At 46.4% G+C, this 13,257-nt stretch overlaps 2 protein-coding genes across 3 annotated transcripts in view; one reads left to right on the forward strand and one right to left on the reverse strand.

The window, feature by feature from the left end:
* The window catches only part of ISM1 (isthmin 1), a 62,338-nt gene that overhangs the window by 43,464 nt on the left and 5,617 nt on the right, over nucleotides 1–13,257 (forward strand). The window contains exons 3-4 of the mRNA XM_045529287.1: nucleotides 3,028–3,292; nucleotides 11,083–11,226. Of these exons, the coding sequence (XP_045385243.1) occupies nucleotides 3,028–3,292; nucleotides 11,083–11,226 (409 nt within the window). The remainder of the gene's footprint in view (nucleotides 1–3,027; nucleotides 3,293–11,082; nucleotides 11,227–13,257) is intronic.
* TASP1 (taspase 1) overlaps nucleotides 1–13,257 on the reverse strand; it is a 278,892-nt gene that overhangs the window by 31,737 nt on the left and 233,898 nt on the right. The window contains exon 14 of one of the 2 annotated variants that reach the window (XM_045529290.1): nucleotides 140–249. The exons of the other annotated variant lie outside the window; for it this stretch is intronic. Coding sequence (XP_045385246.1) covers nucleotides 232–249 — 18 coding nt within the window. The 3' untranslated portion in view covers nucleotides 140–231. Of the gene's footprint in view, nucleotides 1–139; nucleotides 250–13,257 lie in introns of those variants that run through there. 2 annotated transcript variants of the gene reach the window in all.

Below are 13,257 nucleotides of genomic sequence, written 5' to 3' on the forward strand. Positions count from 1 at the left end.
TCTTGGAGCTGGGGCCATTCTGTCAGAAGTTGGACTTGAGGCTTTTGAAAGAGTTCCCTTTCTGTTAGCATCTTGATTCATGGTGTGGAAAAGCCCAGAAGAAACAAATATATGGAGACATTTCAATGATGTGTATTAAGGATGAGAAAGCGTGGTAAGGTCTTGGAACTCTGCTGTGCTCACTCCCACATCTATGGTTTATCGTATTGATGATTGTTCAAGACATCTTTCTCAAAGGATTCTTTGACGCTAAAAAACATGTAAATAGAATGAGAGCAACAGGAAACATAAAACTAATCCCCACCATTTGAAAAGTCATTGACCATGCTCATTAAGGCTTTTTAAGTGGATGCCGATGAAACTTCAGGTTGAGGACTAGATTTCTTCTTTTGATATCAATATGAGGTTTCCACTCTGTTAACTGTAGGGAAGGGTGGGTCCTGAGATTTGTTTGTTTTTTTGTTTTGTTTTGTTTTTTAAATCCAGTTGGAGCAGTGGCTAGCAATTAAAGGGAAAAAAGAAACCTCTAAGTGTGGAGATTTAGTCATTGATATAGTTTTTGAAGTAAATTTGTATTTTGCTACTCATTGCCTGGCCAGGCAACAACTCTATTTTGTTTGGAGCTGAGCAGCAATTTGGGGGGAAAAAAATCGTATTGACGGTAATAGCTTGAAACATGAAATTGTTTTTATTCCCAGCTTGGAGAAATTGCAGGGCACGTTTTGTTTGAGCAATCCCTTTGACTCCAGTCTGAATACAAATGGAATACCAAAACTGTGGGGTACATTTCCCCTTATCTCCTACCCAGAGACTGATTTCATTACCATAATTGCAGGCTTGCCTGGCTCTTGGCAGCCTCTCCCCTCCAAGACCCTTAATAGCCTTGCAGATGATTGTTACAGCTCAGTTGTTCTGTCTGCAGGCAGAGGGAGACGGGCTGCGGAGGAGAAAGGCTATATCTCCAAAGGCTCAGCTCTGCCCTGCCACTGCCCAGCTTGGTTCTGCACCAGCCCAGCTGTCCATTCCTCCACCGCTCATCTTTCCAAGGCTCTGCACGGATCCCACTTCCCATTACTCCCCAGCAACCATCCTTTCCAGTAAACAGCAATGACACCGAATGTATGGTGCACTGATTTTCTTTTCTTCCCTTTTTTCTTTTTTTTGGAGGAGGATTACTAAAAAGCTCCATAATTACTTATAAATATGCAAGGATGCCTACAAGATTGGGGTAATGGTGGCATAAAGCTAGTGGTGCTCTTCTAGGCATTGCACGACAGCGGAGAAAGATGCACTTGGCCTGCCTGAGTAGACTCTGGAATTGAAGGTCACCCTCTTGACCACGTGTCTGGACTGCACAAAACCACAGCCCAGGCCACCATAGGCAGGGCAACTTCCTTCGCATGTCAAAGTGAGCAGGATTCAAACCTCCCCGTTGCTCACACAAAAGGAAGCGGCTATCTGTCTCTGGGATGGGCACACCCCAGTGCAGTCTGGCAGAGCATCTCGGCAGCTCTCTCAGATGTCAGGTTAGGGCAAAACTGGGAATGCATCTGCCCAGTACATCTTGCACTGATTACTTGGAGCGCGTGTTTCTGATTCATTTGCGCATAACTCATCCAGGGGGTGTTGCAAGAGCTATGTGATGGCCAAAGGAAACCAATGAGTCTTTTATTCTACTTTTTAAACAAGTTTCTCTACATTGATTGTCTCTCAGGGCCAAGAAGCTGCATTCTTCTAGCCCCGTGACAGACTTCAAAACTAGGCTCCGTAAATCCGAGAGCAAGTTCTAACCTTGGTTCCAGGACTATGTGCTCTGCCCCTGAGGGTTGGCTGAGGAGTGTGCAGGCTGGGGCTGGACTATGGGATAAGCGACCATCAGAGCGGAGAAAGCCTGGTCTCGAGGACCTTGTGCTCACATCTTGGTGCACCCCGTGGCAAGCAGACCCCACCAGCACCTGTGACCTTTGCTCCCTCGGTCTCAGGAGGGGACAGTCCCTCTATCACTTCCTTTTCAAGAGACAGTGTCACCAAGTTGGTTAAAGCATGGGTTCTGGAACCAGATTCCCCTCGTCTAGCTCCGTGACCTTTGGCAAGTTGTTAACGTCTCTGTGTGCCGGTTCTGTCTGTAAAACGCTTTCTGTTGCTATGTAGCAACCACTCCAAAACTGAGTAGCCTGAAGCAGTGACCACTGGGCGGCTGTGGGTCGGGAATTCGAGCAGGGCTCTGCCAGCAGAGTTTGCCTCACCTCCACGTGGCGGCAGCGGGGGTGGCCCACCTGGGGCTGGAGGATCCAGGAGGGCCCCACTCATGTGGCCAGGGCCTTGGGGCAGGACACCGGCCGAGGTGCCTTGGGGCTCCTCCACACGGCCTCTCCCTTTACGTGGTCGCTATGCATGCAGCGGTCTAGGCTGTGCTAGATTACCTAATGCTTGGAACATTCTAAGACAATGAAAACGGAAGCTACAAGACCTTTTAAGACCTGTCACCATTCTGTTCCTGCCCCTTCCACTGGACAGAGTGAGCCACATGTCAGCCCAGATTTCCAGGAAGGAGAAATAGACTCCACCTCTTAGTGGGAGGTGCAGCACACACAGGCAGGGATGGGAGGTTGTTGAGGGTTAAATTAATTAATAGCAACAGAGCTTTTAGAGCAGAATCTGGGAAAGATTTTGTATTCAGTGAGTGTTATGTTTCACTCTGATTATTCTAGTGTCACCTCAAGAACACATATAGTACATGTTTACTCCTTGAATGAAAGGCTTCTTGCCAATTTGGTCATCGGTAACTCGGGGACCCTACTGATGAACTGTCTTCTCCCAGCCCGAGGCCATGTTCCATCTAGTGATGGAATTCACCTGGACCATCCCTGGCTGTTTTCCATTCTGTGTCACCACGTGACCCCAGCGTTCCTTCACGAGGGATGTGCCCATCGTTTCCCTCTGCCGTCTCAGACTTTCTTCCAAGGGTCACATAGGTCGGAGGCTGGTTGACTCCACATTGACCCCGGCCTGTTCTGAATTCTTCAGGTCACCATAGAGGTGGTCGACGGTCCTGACTCAGAAGCAGATAAAGATCAGCATCCGGAGAATAAGCCCAGCTGGGCAGTGCCGGCCCCCGACTGGCGGGCCTGGTGGCAGAGGTCCTTGTCCTTGGCGAGGGCAAACAGCGGGGACCAGGACTACAAGTACGACAGTACCTCAGACGACAGCAACTTCCTCAACCCCCCCAGGGGGTGGGACCGTCCGGCCCCAGGCCACCGGACTTTTGAAACCAAAGAGCAGCCAGAATATGGTGAGTTTACCACCCAGTAATATGAAATTGGCGGGGAGAATAAATGAGGGTGATGAGGCCTAGAGGACCTTGAGCCAAGCCAAACCCGGTTTACAGTGTGTGGCTTTTGGTCCCCTGCGAGGCATACCTCATGGAGGCTCTGTGCCACCAAAGCCCCACGGAGGCACCAGAAGCCACAGTTTTCTGGAAAGACTATAATTTTAAAATCATACCAATTATCTAGGAGAGAATTTTTTTAGGGTCTTTGGGGTTCTTTCTGCCTTCCCCCCATTTTAGAAATCCTCAAATTAACTTTCTTGTATTTTTTACTGTAAAAATTCGCATTGAAAATGAATTTAGTAAAAGAGATGTGCACAGCTGCTTCCGTTGACTGGGCAACTATGTCATGTCTGACACTGGCAGTGGAGTGGCCCTCGGGGACCCACACAAATGTGTGTGTCACAGGTCATCAAAATATATGCCCCCCCCAAAAAAAAATTTCAAAACTCCAAGTTGGGACTTACAGTCTCCTGTGTTTTTAGAGTAGGGTGGGTGAGGTGACAACTTCCAAATTCAGTGATTTAACATAATAAAAGCTCATTTCTCACAAGCTGGGATGGGAGACAGGTTGGGGGTACTCAGCTCCACTCAGCCATTCGGGGTCCAGCCTCTTCCCCTCTTGGAACTCCACCAACAGTTAGGGCCCGAGCGTTGTCCCCTGGAGGCTCTGCATCCAGCTGGTAGCCAAGGAAAGAGGGAGTCTAGAGAAGCCACCACACCCTTAACTCCCTCAGCCTGGGAGTGACACACATCAGATCTACTCAAATTCTACTGGTAAGACCTGGTCATGTGGTCCCACCTAGACGCAAGGGAGCCTGAGAAATGCATTCTGTGTGTCCAAGAAAAAAAAGGAAACAAATTTGGCAAGCATCTGGCCAACTTTAGTGGAGAATCAGGCAGTGAGTTATAAGAATATTTGGTGTCTTACAATTGCACCCATCATCACGATGTTCCTGTGGCTTTGTCATCGGTGGACTTAGAAGTGACTAGTACACGAAGAGGATGACTTGCCTTGTACCATTTCTGCTCTAATCTTTACCCCCACTCTTCAACAGAAAGACAGGTTGTATAATAGAGAATCGTTTCTGCTCATTAATAGATGATTCTAGGCAACTTCCGAAACAGCAAGACAATTTTTTTTCTAACCACATATTCAGTTGTTCAGCCAACATTTATCAAGAGCATGTCTTTTGTCTAGCACTATGCTAGGTACTGGGAATCCAAAAATGAGCCAGATATAGAGGATCTCACCCATCTGTGGACAAAGGGAGAAAATTAACTAATAGAGCAAAATAGTGCCACGGTAGAGACGTACATCAAATGCTGAGACAGCAGAAAGGGAATACCATACCCCTTCCAGCCAGGAGGCTAGGGAAACCATCACTTTTCCCAGAGGAAGTCCAATTTATCTATTTTCCAAGAGGAATTACTGGGGATAGTAGCCAACATACATATAGTACTAACCATGCACTTCCCTCTTCATGGCATTTCACATATATTAATATTATCTCATTGAATCAGCTCTCTGAGGCAGATACCCCATTTTACAGATGGGAAAACTAAAGCCCTGAGAAGTTAAGCAACTTGACTTAAAAAGGTCTGTTTGGCTCACAATTCTGATGTCTGGAAAAGTTCAAGATTAGGCATGTGCATCTGGTGAAGGCCTCAGGCTGCTTCCCTTCATGGTAGAAGGTGAAGGGGAGCTGGTGTGTGCAGAGATCACATGGTGAGAGAGGAAGCAAGGCAGCAAGGTGCCAGCCTCTTTTTAACGACCAGCTTTGGCAGGAACTAACAGAGTGAGAACTCACTCATTTCCATTTCCATGAGAACAGCACTGAGCCATTGATGAGGAATCTGCCTCCATGGCCCCCGACACCTCCCATTTGGCCCTACCTCCAACATTGGGGATCAAATTTCAACATAAGGTTTGGGGAGACAAACACCCAAACTATAGCAGACAGTAGAGTATATCTAGAAATGAATGCTTGGGTTGGAAGATAGGAATGGGAGGAAAAGACCAGTCCTGTTGAATGAGAGAAACACGGAGGATCCCTGGATGCCAGCCTGAGACTGCATAGCCCACACAGAACACTGTTTCTAAGAGTGGGGCTCAGACACTTGACATCAGAATTCCTCAGTTGCATGTCAAAAAATGCCAATCCTGGGCCCCAACTCCTTCCCTATGTACCAACAGTCCTCAAAGTGTGGCCTCCAAACCATCAGCACCAGCAGCACTTGGGAATGTGATGGAAATGCAGGCTTCTAGGCCTCACTCCAGACCTACTCAATCAGACACTCTGGGGTAGGAGAAATCTGTTTGAACCAGCGCTCTTGGGGACCCTGATGCATTGAGCCCCAGTGTTTGAGATCAATGGTTCTCAACCTTGGTGCTCATTATAGTCACCTGGGGAATTAAAAAAAATCCTATTGCCTACACCTCTCTCCAGATCAATCAAATTGGGATCTCTAGGGGTGAGTCCCGAACATTAGTATCTTTTAAAGCTCCAAGGGTGACTCCACTGGGCAGCCCAGGTTGAAGGCCACCACTCTCCATCTTCTGAATGAGAAGGTCTAGAAGTGAGACCTGGAATCTGTTGTTTGCTTTTTTGTTTCTTTCTTTGATCAATCAGTGTCACCAGGTGATTCTCATGCTCATTGAAGTTTGAAGACCACCGCTAGAAATAACTTTTTCATCTAAAGCTTTCACGGAGTACACTTTGCTGAATTCATGAACACTCACTAAGAACATCCCCTCTATTTCAATCTTGAGGATGGAATTTCCTTGTACTGCGGTGGCTACTGTGGTTTCCCCAGCCACCCTCCCACCCCCATTCCTAGACCTAGAGTACCTGCGGATCTCCCTGTGTCAGGATCTTCCAGCATGCCTGGACCGTGGGGAGGCTCCCATCTTCTACAGTTTTGAAGTACCTCTTAATATCTTCCCCATGATTAGTCTAGATCCCAGGATTGCTACTTTATAAAGAAAATCTTAGCCCTTACAGTACCTCTAAAGCAGTGCCTCTCAGACTTTAATATACGTATGAATAACCTGGGTCTTGTCAAAATGCACCTTGTGATGCAGTAGGTGGAGGGAAATGGCCGGGGCCCAGGTGAAGCTGACTCTGCCAGCCCTGCAGCTACTTTGAGTAGCAAGACTCTAAGCCCATCGTAGGTGCTCAGTAGCATTTGCAGAATGAATGAATGATCATTGCTTCTCAGAATAGCTCACAAGGGACATGGGATTTCCCGAATTCCAGGCAGCATCAGGTAAGCTGAGAATTCCCTCTTTTATTTCAGTCAATAAGAGACCATTTAGCATTTTCTAAATATTTATCCCTATGTTGGGTGTGACTGTAGAGGACACAGGGAGAGAACATACCGCCCAGGAAGGTGAGGGTCATGCAACAGCATAGCAGTGCTTTGTATCTCTGTATCGAGGTACTTGCTGCCCTGTCTAAGACAGCCTAAAAATGCCACAGGAGCTGGCCTTTGTGCAGGAGATAGATCTCAGAGTTTTGAAGGTAGGATTTTTACTAAGAATTTAAATGGTTGCAGGCAAAAAGTATTTCAAAAAATCCTAAGTGCAATACATAAGATTCAATGTCATCTGTTGAATGAATTATAAAATATGCAACTGAAGACAGACCTAATTTGTGATGATAGAAAAACATAATGTGATGATGCCAGGACTCAGCTCAACTGTACAAAGTATGTGTTTGAGATGCTGCATTTTAAATACCCTCTGTTTAGATACTTCAGGTACCCGGGGCAAAGAGAGAGTCCAGATAAACTTCTCTGCCTAACAGTAGTATACCATTCCCCAAATTATTTAGCATAGTCTATGTAATGCAATTAGGTGAGCACTGCTTATTGTTACCTGGGTTAGGGCTTAGTTCTTTGAAATTCTCTAATTGGTCATGGTTCAGTTCCAATAGAAAATTTCACAGTGATTTTTTTTTTTTTTCAGGAGCTTTTCTTTGTATTGTTGAGTTTTGGCCACATAGTGGGTATCTTAAGGAAGGGAGGCCAACTTGGGTCAGAATCACAGCTACTAGAGTACCAGGCTTTAGAACAGGATATGGTGAGAACAGACAGACTTCAGATCTAATCCCAGCTCTGCGGTTGCCTGTGAGCTGTGTGACCTCAGGCAAGTACCTTAACCTCTCTGAGCCTTAATTTCCTTGTCCATAAAAGGAGGCTGTTTCCATCTACCTTGCAGGGTTATTGTAGGAGTTTAGTCAGTGTGGATAGACAGAGCAGCTGGTTAAAGCAGGCCCTCAAAAATTGGTAGCCACTATCATCTAGGATTAGTGCTCAGGTTTGCTGGTGGCCAAGTCAAAACCCAAGTCACTTCAGTTTCTCCAATGCTATGACTGACCCACAGAACTCTAGTGCCCTGAAGCGATAAAGGTCTACTTTAACACTTCAAATGGCATCTTTGAAACCCAGCTCTCAGCCCACTGCACCGTGGATTGTTTCTTCCCTCCTTGAACTCTTTGATCTCACAGCTAGGGCTGTCACAGCACCGTATAAATGTTCCCAGGAACTGTTTTTTCCTGTCATTGTTGTTATCTTTGCAATTATTGCCGCTCACATTCATTTTCTGCTTTGAGAAATACTCCCTGGTAGGTGAGCAAATGAGAACAGGCTTGTTTTATTACAGCAGAAAGGAATATTGTCCTCAAAGATCTGTCCCAGTCAGAAACTCCCTTTCTGTCCTTTGAACACATTAAACAAATACGAGTCCCCAAGAGGAGGGTCTTTGCTGGGATGTTGCTCTGGGCCAGTGTGCTGTGAAGGCTCCGGGCAGTGAGCTCACGTACAAGCGTTTTCCTAGGAGGTTGTTGCATTTCATCGCTAACTTCCACAGAAATGATTACCTGTAAGTGTTCTGTGCCTAACTTTGGGGAACCCATATCAAAAAAATGTTCGGAAATGAAATGGCTCTGTGAGCATGTAAAATAAAGACATGGAGAAAGTCACTTAACTGTGATAATAAATCTTTGATTGTTCCAGGGTCTGGCAGCTGTCTAGAGAGCATATTTTAGGGAGGATTTTATGGTTTATTTGTAACAGTTAGCTTTTGCTGCTTAAGAAATCACCCCCAAAATTTAGTAGCTTAAAAGAACAAAAGAGTTCTCTCTCGTGAGTCTGTGAGTTGTCTGGAGGTGGAAGAGTTGCCCATGGCTGGAAGGGACAAGCCCTGACGCATGCGCACTTTCCAAGCCTCTGCAGGCATCATATTTACTATTATCCCATTGGCCAAAACAAGTCACATGGCCCATCCTGGGATCAGCTTCAGAGGAAGTAACCAAGGGGGTGGATTTGGGGAGAGGAATTACATGAAACATCATTTTTCACATAATCTGATGCAGTGTTAACTTTTAATAATTTAGGTCCAAGAAACCAAAACAAGAAATTATGTCATGCAGAGATTCCAATATAAATCTCATCATGAGCTTAATGCTAAAATTTCAAAGTTCAGAGATGATATTCCCCCAGATTTGCTCTCTCTGTACTGTAATGGAGAGGCAAGGCTGCAAGAGATTTCTAGGAGGTTGAGGATGCTATGTTTTTGCAAAGCCAAGGACACCATTTGGCATCATTTAGTTGTGTCTCATGCTGGTCCCCACCCCACAGGTGATGTGAACTCTGCCTACCTGATTTCGTAAGCTTTTTATGAGTATAAAAACATTATAATCTGCACTTGTGACTGTTTTTATTTTAGTTCCTTTAACAAAATCTGGCCTCAACGGTATGTGCAGGATGTGACTGAGTGTGTGCACGTGTGTGTATAACCTGCAGCACCTGGATGCTCCCAGTGACAAGTGTGCGATTGTATGACTGTTGCAGGGACACCTCTGGTGTTCTCAGAGAGATTGCCAAGAGACACCAGACCGCGGAGGTCTCTGAGGAAATGGCAGCTGCCCTACCTGAGTGTTTTCTCCTTGTCCTGCTGTGTTGCTGCCTAACAAGGGATGGTAGCCCAGGGAAGGCAGCTCAGTTCCCTAACACAAAGCAGTAGTTTCCAACATCTGCTTGGCTGTGTGGTTGGAAAACCATTTAGAAGAAAATCAAAGTTCGGAAAAATTTTTTTGGGAGGAGGGGAGAGTCATGGATGGGGCCCCAGGGGCGGGTGAGGTGTGAGCAAACCTCGGCTCAGAATTCAGGAAGAGGACTCCGCCATGCAGTCCCCCAGCTCCTCTGACCTTGCTGAGTGGGCTGAGGAGGCTTAGAGGCCCTGTGTTTGCCTGAGGAGCATTCGGAGTGAACGCCGCGTAAACAACAGCCGGGGAGGCTGGCACAGGCCCGCAGTTCAGGTAGAAACATGTGTGGACGACATTCTTGTGGGGCCTACGTAGTAACGATCGCTGCGACCGGTTATGAACACAGGGTACTCCCCCGCTGCAAGGCACATGCCTGTAGCTCCACACTTGGCACCAGCAGAGGCCCCAAGGCCACAGGAAGGTCTGGGTAAACCAGGAGAGATTATCACAGAGGATGGTGCTGCAGAAAGAGTCATGTTTGAGAGAGCAAGGGCTTGGCGCGAGGGCCCAGGCTCTCCTTCCTATTAACCTGAGAACCTTGGACAAGTCACCCAACCACTCCAGGACTTTATTTTTGATAAGAAGAAAAAGTCAGTCTTGCTAAAGAACCCACCTCTCCCACACCGCTCATTCCCAGGCCCCTCTAGCTTGTTCAAGTTTTCCTTTTTGCACACCATTCATCAACTTTTAACATACTAAACAATTTACTCACTTGTGTTTATTGATGGTTGCTTCTCTTGCTCACTAAAATATTAGTCCCACTAGGGCAGGGATCTTGGAAAGGTTTACTTAATGGTGTATCCCACATACCTAGAATTGTGCCTGACATATAATAAATAAATAAATATTATGAATGTTCACTGGATGGATGTCAAGTAATGAGCTCAGGGGATCATCTCTAGCTTCACCATTAATGCACCAGTTATCTCTTGTTGTGGAACAAACCATCCCAAACTTGTTGGCTTAAAACAATAGCAGTTTGTTATGTCTTGTGATTCTGTGGCCCAGGAGTTCAGGCAGGGCCACTGGGCCATTCCTTGAGTCCTGGTGGCACCACCTGCATTCAGCTGTCCACTGGGAAGAGCTGGAAGGTTCGAGAAGGATTTGCTCATATGCCTGGTGCCTTAGTGGTCCTGTATGTGTCTCTTCTCCTTCCATGTGACATTTCATAGTTTACAGGTTTAGCCTGAGCTTTTTTTCATAGTCACTGGATTCCCCAGAGCAAAAGCCGGAAGCTACCTGGCCAGCCCAGATTCTAGAGAAAGGGAAATAAATTCTCTGTCTTTCTCTCTGCTTCTCTCTGTCTCTTTCTCTGTTTCTCTCTCTCTCTCTCTCTCTCTCTCTCTCTGTTTCTCTCTCTCTCTCTCTCTGGGTGGATGTATGCACAGGGAGGGAAGGAAGTGGTGGCGGTCACCTTTAGAAGCGGTTCCATGGTTCCATGCTCTGCAAATGTGCGCCTTCTCAATAAGCATTTCTTGGGCACCTTCTAGGGATGCACTGAGCACCACAGTGCCCCAGACCTCCCTGCCTTCACAAAGCGCATCCCTGGAATGAGCCCTGGAGCCGTAAGTCTTTTAGCTTCAGGTGCCATCTTGCCCCCTCCAACAGTGAGAAGGATGGAAGTGAATAGTCGGTGGGCTGCTTGATAGGTGATTTGGGGACTGTGTGGGGAGGTTGATGACCATCTCCCTGGCTCCCTTCCAGATTCCACAGACGGTGAGGGTGACTGGAGTCTCTGGTCTGTCTGCAGCGTCACCTGCGGGAATGGCAACCAGAAACGGACCCGGTCTTGTGGCTATGCATGCACCGCGACAGAATCGAGGACCTGTGACCGTCCAAACTGCCCAGGTGAGCTTACCCAGGGGTATGGCTCCAAGTTCAAGGGGAAGCTTTTAAATTTATATTTAAAAACTTATAGAAATTGTCTTTTTAAAAAGACAACCATTTTCCTAATAAGACTTCTGACCAGAGTGAGACAAGAGATAACTAATGAGCTTAATGGATGAAAACCTGGATTTTCTACATCTAATGCACAATTGCAGTGGCTATGACCTAAAGGACAATGCCACGTTGTACTTATTTAATTTAAAGGAGAGACTCTGGTTAGTTTGGGCCTTTAATGTGGGATTTGTTTTGTGTCTTGAAGAGACATATGAAGACAGACATTCATGGTCTGACAAGGAAGACAGGACACGAGGCTTGACAGCCATCCACAGAAAAACCACACAGTTAGCCCTGCCGGTACCACCTGACAGTTGCCAAAGGCCCCCAGCGGAGCAAACTGGGCAATGTGGCAGTTAATTATACCTTTATACTACATTGTCAGTGCTTTAAAAACTAAACTAATTGCAAACTTGGTGAGAGGTCATACTGAGAGGGAACAATAATCGTGACCGACTATAGCAGTTGTTGGCAAACTATGGCCAACAGGCCAAGTCCAACCCGTGACCTGTTTGTGTATGGCCCATACATTTTTAAAGGGTTGTGAAGAGGAGGAGGAAGAGGATAAAGAGGAGGAGGAGGAAGAGGAAGCAGCAGCAACCAAGACCATATGTGCCACAAAACCTAAAATATTTACTCTCTGACCCTTTACAAAAAAAGCTTACCAACTCCTGGCCTATAATTTTACTACGCGTTCCCCACTGCCAGGTAGAATACCAGCCTAAAATAATATCTTAGGCCCTTTCAAGAAACCACACAGTCCTGATGGCTTCATCTGAAAGCAACTTCAGAGCCAAAAAATCTGATCCCTGCACCCCAGACTTCCTATTTCTACCCCTAGATACTCTGTTCTCAAACTGGAGATATTTGGGGTGAAAGTTCAAAGGTGTTTCTGAGGGGAGAGAGGAAGGTCCAGATTGGAATGAATGTGTTTGTGAGCGGAAGGGCCGGTGTCGAAAATGGGGCTGAAATGCAAGACGTGGCAGTTCTGGCTCCCCATCAGCTGCACAGACGGATTTCAACAAAGCGGGGCGGCCATCAAGATGCTTTTCCTGATCTTGCCCTGGGCATCATGATGAGCTGAGTTGGGAGTCTGGTGGGTGGGATGTGGATGACCCAATAAATAACAACACTATGAGGAGGAGGAAGAGGAGGACAGGAAGAAAATGAAGAAGGAAGAGAAGGAAAATATGAAGAGAAAGATAAAGAAGAAGATGATGATGAAGGTGAGAAGGCAAGGCAAAAGAAAATGAAGATAAAGATGAAGGAGATGAAGGAGAAAAAAGTAAAAAAGATGGTAATGAAAAAGAGCACTTGAGTACTTATGTATCAAGCAAATTTCTAAAATTATATGTGTTATTTCATTTAATCCTCACAGTCGCCTCATGAAATAGGAATGTATCACTGTGCTCATGTGACAGCTGTGGAAACTGAGGCATAGCGGGTTAACCTGCCTAGAGTCCCACAGGCAGCAAGTGATCCATCTGGAATTTGAATCCAGGCAGTCTGAACACAAAGTGATCATTAAACCCTCCCACCTGCACCAGGAAGAAGGGTCTTGGGCTCAGCCACACATGGACACACACAGAGCACTGAATGTCAGGGTTTGGGGGTTTGCCTGCTGTTTACTTTTCTGGAGCTGGCGTCCAGACCAAGGTGGCAGGTTTAGGTATCTTGTCAGGGGGAGGCTTCCTCTGCTGCCATCTTGGATGCTTCCTTCTAGTTTTCTGTCACCGCTGAGAGCAGTGTGGCTGGCAGCCCTCTTCATACATTTTCTTCTCTTCTGTCCTTGTCCTTCCTTCTTTCCTGCCCCTGTGTTCCTGGCTATTACAGCTTTTCAGGACTCCCTTGGGACTTGAGGGGTTTCCTTTTTCAGGATCTTTTCCTTTATTTGGCTCATTGATTCTAAGCTTTACTAGAAAGACTCATGGGGCAGAC

Source organism: Lemur catta, chromosome 17 (assembly GCF_020740605.2).
Source record: "Lemur catta isolate mLemCat1 chromosome 17, mLemCat1.pri, whole genome shotgun sequence".
Classification (NCBI taxonomy): Eukaryota; Metazoa; Chordata; class Mammalia; order Primates; family Lemuridae; genus Lemur; species Lemur catta.